The sequence below is a fragment of the Pavona decussata genome, unplaced genomic scaffold (assembly GCF_977016875.1).
Source record: "Pavona decussata unplaced genomic scaffold, jaPavDecu1.1 SCAFFOLD_85, whole genome shotgun sequence".
In the NCBI taxonomy this organism is placed as follows: Eukaryota; Metazoa; Cnidaria; class Anthozoa; order Scleractinia; family Agariciidae; genus Pavona; species Pavona decussata.
The window spans coordinates 415,001-424,316 of NW_028145503.1; the positions used below are offsets into that span (position 1 = coordinate 415,001).

Below are 9,316 nucleotides of genomic sequence, written 5' to 3' on the forward strand. Positions count from 1 at the left end.
CCATCAGAGGCATTTGCGGATTGCCAAAGACCTGGGTGACCGTGCAGGAGAAGGATGTGCCTACGGTAATCTCGGCAATGCTTATCAATCACTTGGTGACTTCCAACAAGCCCTACAGTACCATCACAAAGATTTAGAGATTGCCAAAGACCTGGGTAACCGTGCAGGAGAAGGAGGTGCCTATGGCAATCTCGGCAATGCATATCGATCCCTTGGTGACTTCCAACAAGCCATACAGTATCATAAGAAAGATTTAAAGATTGCTAAAGACCTTGGTGCCCGTGCAGGAGAAGGGTGTGCCTATGGTAACCTCGGCAATGTTTATCAATCACTTGGTAACTTCCAACAAGCCATAAAGTGCCATCAGAAGCATTTACAGATTACCAAAGACCTGGGTGCGCGTGCAGGAGAAGGACGTGCCTATGGCAGTCTCGGCAATGCGTATCAATCACTCGGTGACTTCCAACGAGCCATACAGTGCCATCAGAAGTATTTACAGATTGCCAAGGACCTGGGTGACCGTGCGGGAGAAGGAGGTGCCTACTCCAATCTCGGCAACGCTTATCGATCTCTTGGTGACTTCCAACAAGCCATACAGTACCATCAGAAATGTTTAGAGATTGCCATCGACCTGGGTGACAGTCCAGGGGAAGAAGGTGCCTATGGAAATCTCGGCAATGCTTACCAATCACTTGGTGACTTCCAACGAGCTATAAAGTACCATCAGAAAGCTTTACAGATTGCCAAACGCCTTGGTGATCGTGCAGGAGAAGGAAGTGCCTATGGCAATCTCGGCATTGCTTATGACTCACTTAGTGAGTTCCAACAAGCCATGCAGTATTTTCAGAAAGAGTTAAAGTTTGCCAAAGACCTTGGTGACCGTGACGGAGAAGGATCTGCCTATGGACATCTCGGCATTGCTTATCAATCACTTGGTGACTATTCACAAGCCATACTGTACCATCACAAACATTTGCAGATTGCCAAAGACCTGGGAGATCGTGCAGGGGAAGGAGGTGCCTATGGGAATCTTGGCAATGCTTATTATTCACTTGGTGACATCCAGCGAGGCATAAAGTACCATCAGAAGCATTTAGAGATTGCCAAAGATCTGGGTGACCGTGCAGGAGAAGGAAGCGCGTATGGCAGTCTCGGCAAAGCTTATCGATCACTTGGTGACTTTCATCATGCCATGCAGTACCATCAGAAAGATTTACAGATTGCCAAAGAGCTGGGTGCCCGTGCAAAAGAAGGAGGTGTTTATGGCAATCTCGGAAATGCTTATCAATCACTTGGTGACTGCAAGCAAGCCATACGGTACCATGAGAAAGATTTGCAGATTTCCAAAGACCTGGGAGACCGTACAGGAGAAGGACGTGCCTATGGAAATCTCGGCAATGCTTATTATTTACTTGGTGACTTCCAACAAGCCATACAGTACCATCAGAAGAGTTTGCAGCTTGCCAAGTACGTGGGTAGAAAAATTGATGAAGCAATTTCACATCATTCTTTAGGTTGCGCGTTCCAGTCTTTGGCATTTCCAAATGAGGCTGTAGATAGTTACAGGGCAAGCGTGACACTAATTGATACTATGAGGGCTTTTCAGTCTAAAGATTCATGGAAAAGGAGTTTTCGCGAGCTCTATGAGACGTTTTACAGTTCTCTTTGGAGATGTTTATTAAAAGTAGAAAAGAACGACGAGGCCCTATGTGCTGCTGAGCAAGGACGAGCACAGGCTCTGATTGACATGTTAATGATGCAATATGGCTTAACAGTATTGTCACCACCGTCATGCGATGCCAAAGATACAATCTCCTACATCTCACGAGTATCATCCACACAAACAGTTTTTCTAGCAACGGAGAAAAACACAGTTAATATCTGGGTCCTTGGAAGGGGAAATGAAGTGGTATTTAGACAAGGGGAAATAGAGGGTCAGTCTGCACTTGACGACCCCGTCCGTATTTTACTGGAGACAGCTTTCGAAAAGATTGGAGCTGGTGTTGGTGTTAGATGTGAAAATCGTACAATAGATGAGCTCACTAGTGACCTCCCATCTACCAGAGAAGAACAAAATGCAAAAGGCAAATCAACATGCTGCATTAACAACGCCTTACAGCCATTGTGCGATGTAATTATTAGTCCCATTGCAGACGTGCTTCATGGTGACGAGTTGGTCATTGTCCCGGATGGTTCGTTGTGCTTGGCTCCGTGGGCCGCGCTTAGTGAAGATATTAGGATTCGGACTGTTCCCTCGCTCACGAGCTTAAAGCTAATTACAAGCTCACCCAAGGACTTCCACAGTAAGACTGGAGTGTTGTTGGTGGGAGATCCATGTGGCAAAGAACTTGCAAAACCTTTACCACCGTTACCTTTCGCCAAAAAGGAAGTGGAAATGATAGGAAAAATCCTCAAGACTCAACCACTTGCCGGAAAAGAAGCGACCAAAGCGGAAGTGTTGAATCGTATGACCTCAGTTGGTTTAGTCCACATTGCTGCCCATGGGCGAGAGGAAACTGGCGAAATTGCCTTGGCTCCAAACCCCGGCTGGACATCTAAATTCCCTGAGGAAAAGGAGTTCATGATGAACATTTCAGATGTACAAGCGGTTCACCTCCGAGCCAGCCTTGTTGTGTTAAGTTGCTGTCATAGTGGTCGTGGGGAAGTCTTAAAGTCTGAAGGTGTGGTGGGTTTAGCAAGGGCCTTCTTGTGCGCTGGAGCTCGTTCTGTTTTAGTTGCTCTCTGGGCAATTGATGACGACGCTACCATGGAGTTCATGAAGAGTTTCTATCAAAAGCTGAGAGAAGGGAAAAGCACCAGTCTAGCCCTTCACCAGGCTATGAAATCTCTGCGAGACTCCGAGACGTTCTCCGCCATGAGACACTGGGCTCCATTTTTACTGATTGGTGATGACGTCACGCTTGAATTTGATGGCAAGAAATAAAAAAAGGTACATAAATTTTTTTTTCACAAATCCAATTATAATCTAATTAATCTAATTATCTGGAAGCTAATTTAAAATGAAACGAGCCATAATTTGTCAAGCAATAATGGTTTGTGGTGTTACGGTTACTTACAACACTTTTTTGGCTTAACGTTTCTAACTAATTGTGTAACCACGACATCTTGAGATGACTTGTTCCAAACTTAAAACAGGAAACAGAATTCTGTAAACGGGAATTTGCGGTGGTTTTTATCCGCACATTTCTGTATCAAAATGCACTTTAATCTTCAAAGGGGTCTCAGTGTTTTGTCAGTCAACAACCAAAATGGGCACATTGATAAGCAAATCAATTTAATTCATTTTTTTAACATTCATTTTACAATAATAGAACACATTTATTAACATTTCTTACAATGTTGATAACAAAACAGACAAGATACATACATTATCCGGGTACATTTTTATAGAATAGATAAAAAATGCTTACATACTAAACGAGTACAAAACAAAAACTGAAGCGCTAAGTTATGGAATATTAGTGTTTAAATGTTGTCAGTAAAAGAAAGCAACTTTTTCCCATTTATGGACTTCTAAGTCGTCATTTTTTCTGCTATGAAACTTGCTATTTGCCTTCAGCAGAGTTTAAGTGGGTTTTTAGTAATGTTTAAAACACAAGCAGCAGTGTTTTATCGGGATTTCATACCACGAGGAGCACCGAGTTGTTTTATCCAGACACAACACGTTCTGCGAGTTTTTTAAACGGCTTCAAAAACATTCTTGGAAAGGCTTGTGTCAAAAGAGTTCATAACAATGATGCTTTTGAGAACGTTGGAAATTAGCATACGAAGAAAAACACTAAACACAGCATACTAATAAGAAGGAGGTTTTTGTCGGATATAAAACCACTGCATGTGATGTTTATCGACCATTTGATAGGTCAATGGGCTTTTGATCTACTAATGAATTTTTGAAATTTAAGGAGTGGCTTTGATAAATTACACGTTTAACTGGAATAATTAAATAATTTAGTGATAAATTTTCTTTACTTTATAAGTCCAAATGTTATTTTTAATGCACTCAGATGATTGACACCAAGACTATGCTCTTTTAACCACTCTATCACCGAAGATGTATCACAATAAATGTTAAATACTTGAGGGGCTCTTTTAATTGCTCACAAAAGGATCGAGCACACAGGTTACGGCACCAAATCCATTCTAGAGAGACTTTGTTTATATAGACAATTCGATGCAGTAGTTTGTACTGAAATTCAATTATATGGATTCCAAAGAGCAAAATGCCTAGAAAATGTCGTCCAGCATGGAAGACAAACGACGAAATTTAAAATGGGCATTTAGACGTTTGCATGCTTGTGCTTTCCAGAATGATGCATGGATCTTTATTCGAGGATTCCAGGCTCAGCAGCATTAACAAGCGATTAGCTTCGGGGTATGAATTATCGACAGAAGTCTATTGCCAAGATCATTTGACCAAAAAGTCGCTTTGCAGTGCTATTAATAATGAAATGGCAACTGTAAATTGTCCGAAATTTCATGATTTTCGTGCTGGAATTACTGTACAAACATCGACCAGAGAGAAGCTCATTTCGTCTTTTTTTTCTCTCTCTTAAATTTATACTGCTGTGGCCTTGTCTGTGTCTCTCTATGTAAAACATTTCTGGCTAAAATGACTAAGGAGGCGAAGAAACTGTTTTTGCTTAGTCAATTCCAAATTCTTTTAAACTTCTTATTCTCCCAAATACGAAATCAGGGTCGACAATAAGCTCCTCAGAGCGCGTGGATTTTACCGAGGTCACAGCATTGGTTTCAGGAACCTCTTAACTACCAAGTGCTTGACCAATGATAGAAAGAAAACGTCCAAATTATAAGAGATAGACTTTTCAATTCATTCGTACAATCATTTCCAGGATATATTAAAAAAAAATCATTTTGCCGCCTCGTTTGTCCAATTTGTTCAAACTGGTGTCCGTTCCTCAGCAAATCTTTTTTTGTTACTTTTGCCTCAGCCAGAATTGCTATTAAAGGAAATAACAAGTTGACTATACTGCTGAATTTAACCACAAGTGAAATGTAACAACACATGTCTTAAATTAAGGCGGAGATCCTCGTGCCCAGCCTCCGGCGGCTAAGAGGACAAGGTGGCTCGAGGGAAAAGAATGAAGTGGTAAGCACCAGTTAACAATTTCTTTATCAATATATTATCTCAGAGGTTTTCCACTTGTTTTTTTTTTTTTTTTTTTTTTTTGCAGAGCGTCCAAGATTTCATTGACCCAGTGATGACCAGTCGACGACAAGTAAACACAATATTTCTGAATAACTTGGCAGATAGTGTTTCCATTTAAGCAAGCCAGTTATATTATTGAACGTTTTTATTACTTTTTTATTCTTAGCCTGCCAGAACATGTTAAATAAAAATTTAAAGGAAAACAAATTAATTTGTAAACTATTGAAAGGGTAACTTACCTTAATTGAAGTTTATTTTCAGTGAAACATGAGTTACGCCACCAATATTGACAAGTCATTTCAGTATAAAAGGGCCTGGCCATTCTTGCACTGAGTTATCAATCAGGTAACCCTCTCTTGATTTTACAGGATGAAAACGTTCAAATTTGCTGTCTAAATGCCATCCTTAATTGGAAGAAATTCTTTTGCTGTAATGATTGTACTGAGGTTTGTGTAAGCTCAAACATGACGAATGGGCTTAGTCATATTTGATCTTTGGTGTAAATCAAGTTTTTTACTGACATTGAAAACATATCACATATTACTATTTCTTAAGTTGCATTTCAAATGCCAGCCCTTTTATGGTGCAATTTCCTCTTCATAATGGTTGTACAGATTTTGGGGGCATCTATATACTCTGAAGAAAATTAAACATTTCTATAACTTAGAAATAGCTCTTTTTTTAAAGTTGTCAAGCCTTTTGTAGGCTAAGGTCTAGTAAAAGTTAAGAAAAAATTAAAAAAAAAAAACTTGGCCACCAAGAAGTAGAAAGCTCTTATAGTCCAAACTGATTAGCAGGGCTGACACTAAGCTGAAGTCAATGTTAATTAGCCAAATTAGTTCAAATAGTGTTCAGTTCAACTGAGCGAATGACTTCAGCTGTCGGGTCTGTTAAACAACTGATTAGTTTCAAATAGGTTTAGCTCATTTCCCTGATACCCTACATTTTTAAATATTTTTCTACAGAAACTAAAGTTGAATCGGTAAACACTGATCTAACGATTTTGCTATCGGAATTCTGACTCGAAGATATTTCGAAGAATACAAGCTTTTGAATAAGTTAACAAGTAAAGGTAAATTGAAGATTATTTTATTCACTGGACCCCAAACAGCTGATACCATCTTGTTTCTGCATAACAGAGATATTTTTTTCTACAGTAGAACTTGTGAAATACAATTTTAAAAGCTTTCTGTTTTGAGATAAATACATGCAAGGCAACTTTAAGATAATTTTATCCTGGTAGGGTACTTGTAATCTTAGGGTAAAGAAGAGAATAAAACTTTTAAGACGCCAAACTCTTGTGCTGTGATCTGTTCCAACACTGGGCTGGTTTGTTACACGTGAAGTGAAGTCTGGCGCCTGTATCTCTACAACATGAGAGATCTTCCGGCAAAAAATAATCAAATCAGTTTATGTACACTGTTGTTTACTTTTAAAGCCAGCAACACACTTGGCGATTTTATACGCCGATCGCCGAGATCGGACTCCGATTAAACGCCGGCTTCGTTTAAACGCCGGGTCAAAACTTCCGATTTTTAAATAAACGCCGGGTGCGTTTAATCGGGGTCCCGGCGTTTGATCGGGGTCCCGGCGTTTATTAGGGGTCGAGGTCACAAGGACCGATTACAAGTAAATAGTAACCTCTTGAATGGCACTGTTACGACACACCAAGTACGGTATGCTGTTTTGTATTTTAATAAACGTTCAAAGGAAAAATACCGACGTAACATAACTGGGATAGTTGCTACACAGCAAAATAAAATATAGCAATGTATCCGTGTTGGTGTTGTATTATTGAAGCACTTTCTTTCTTGTGTTGTAGTGCTCACTGTCGTTTGAATCACAAGGATCCCTCCAAACTGCCCCTAGGTTTCCGAGGATCGGTAATAACAAATCAACCTGGAAAAATGGCTGAAAATCGCATTTCGTTAATAAACGCCGGGTCAAAACTGCCGAATTTTAAATAAACGCGGGGGGCGTTTAATCGAGAAAAAAAGGTACATGAAAACGTGTCCCGTTGAAATATGTACTCGAAGGGTAACTTCTACCCTGCCAGCAGTGGTTTCTCCACCGGACACTACGCTACGAAATGGAGAGAACCCTTTCATAGTGTAGCGTCCGGTGGAGAAACCACTGCTCGCAGGGTAGGTAGATCCAAACGGTGCCCACTGATTTGCTCACCCTCTCTCCAGTAATTTTCACTTTTCCTGGGGTTGCTGGGCTCTTTAAAAGCTTGGATAACCACATGGCCTTGAGCTTTGGAACACGCCCAACTACTTCCATAAGATCTGTTATTTCGTTTGGGTGTTCAGTAGGTTTTTCTGCTGGTGAATAAACCCGATCTGGATTTCGGTCTGCGAAAGACCTTTCAGTTCACGGGAATGGTATTTGATCCTTTCAAGGCCATTTAATACTGAAGAATATTAATATGACCCTTTTAAGACGAATTCTAAAGGAACCTGTTTGAGGGGACACCCTGTATTAAGCGGACACTAGCAAGGGTCAAAAAGGTGTCCGCTTAATACCAGCTTAAGTGTATGTATAAATTAACTATATCTATCTAAGCTAACTTTCTAAATAAATACTTTTAAGAAAGTCATTCAGAAGCTTATAGAGGACAAGCAGAATAGACAGATCACATACTATAAAGCTTGAGCCGTCTACAAGTAAATCGTGTTGAAAGTCCCTTGTTTAGTCAGCTGAGAAAGGGCGCGATATAACGCGCGTAAATTGGAATCGCTTGTCAAGCATTGTGCCTGAGATTGCGTCCTATCCTCAGGCAACTTCGGATAATATGCTTACTCGTCGTTTCGATGTACGGCCGCATTCGCATTTCAACTTTCGCTTTGGGACGTTAATTCGGCTGTCTATGATATCATGGGTTTTGGCTGCTAACTTCATTTGAAGCGAGGCTTTAAAAAAAAGGTAAATAACAAGTTAAAGGGTAATGTTCTGAATATCCAAAAAGATGTCAATCAATTCAGGGTGTTCAAAAATATACCCCGGGAAACTTTTAAGGCCTCCCAAGACACAGGGGACAAAGAAATAGCCCACAAAGGATCAAGTCACTTTTCTGCACTTTTGAGTCAAAACTAAAACATTTTCGTAGGGCAATCTTTGTACTAAAAAATGATTCCCAAGAAATGTTTTCGACATGCTGAGGTCCATAGGGACTTAACCCAGAGAAAAATGCAAACTTGAAAATGTTTCAAAATTTGGCCAGTTTTGGCAAAATTGCCCGTACCCCCACGGAGGAAAAAGTCGATTTTTGGACCCCGAAGAAATATTCCTGAAAAAGGTGTCAATCAATTCAGCGTGTCTGAAAACATCCCCGGGGACACTTTTCAGGCCTCCCAAGGGACAAGGGACAAAGAAATAGCCCACAAAGGATAAAGTCACTTTTTTGCACTTTTGGGTCAAAACTAAAATCATTTCTTAGGGCATTGTTTGCACTTAAAAATGATTCCAAAGTGATCTTTTCGACACCTTGAGGTCCATAGGGACTTAACCAAGAGAAAAATGCAAACTTGAAAATTTTTCAAAATTTGGCCATTTTTGGCAAAATTGCCCGTACCACCACGGAGGAAAAAGTCGATTTTTGGACCCCGAAGAAATATTCCAGAAAAAGGTGTCAATCAATTCAGCGTGTCTGAAAAAATCCACGGGGACACTTTTCAGGCCTCCCAAGGGACAGGGGACAAAGAAATAGCCCACAAAGGATAAAGTCACTTTTTTGCACTTTTGGGTCAAAACTAAAATCATTTCTTAGGGTATTGTTTCCACTTAAAAATGATTCCAAAGTGATGTTTTCGACACCTTGAGGTCCATAGGGACTTAACCCAGAGAAAAATGCAAACTTGAAAATTTTTCAAAATTTGGCCATTTTTGGCAAAATTGCCCGTACCCCCACGGAGGAAAAAGTCGATTTTTGGACCCCGAAGAAATATTCCTGCAAAAGGTGTCAATCAATTCAGCGTGTCTGAAAACATCCCCGGGGACACTTTTCAGGCCTCCCAAGGGACAGGGGACAAAGAAATAGCCCACAAAGGATAAAGTCACTTTTTTGCACTTTTGGGTCAAAACTAAAATCATTTCTTAGGGCATTGTTTGCACTTAAAAATGATTCCC

The 9,316-nt window shown here is 40.3% G+C and overlaps 1 protein-coding gene across 1 annotated transcript in view; it reads left to right on the top strand.

The window, feature by feature from the left end:
- Positions 1–5,385, top strand: part of LOC146475130 (uncharacterized) — a 36,773-nt gene extending 31,388 nt beyond the window's left edge. Inside the window, exons 20-21 of the mRNA XM_085116100.1 lie at positions 1–2,950; positions 5,214–5,385. The exon at positions 1–2,950 is cut by the window's left edge and continues 1,024 nt beyond it. Coding sequence (XP_084972226.1) covers positions 1–2,944 — 2,944 coding nt within the window. The 3' untranslated portion in view covers positions 2,945–2,950; positions 5,214–5,385. The remainder of the gene's footprint in view (positions 2,951–5,213) is intronic.
- The last annotated feature ends 3,931 nt before the right edge of the window (positions 5,386–9,316 follow it).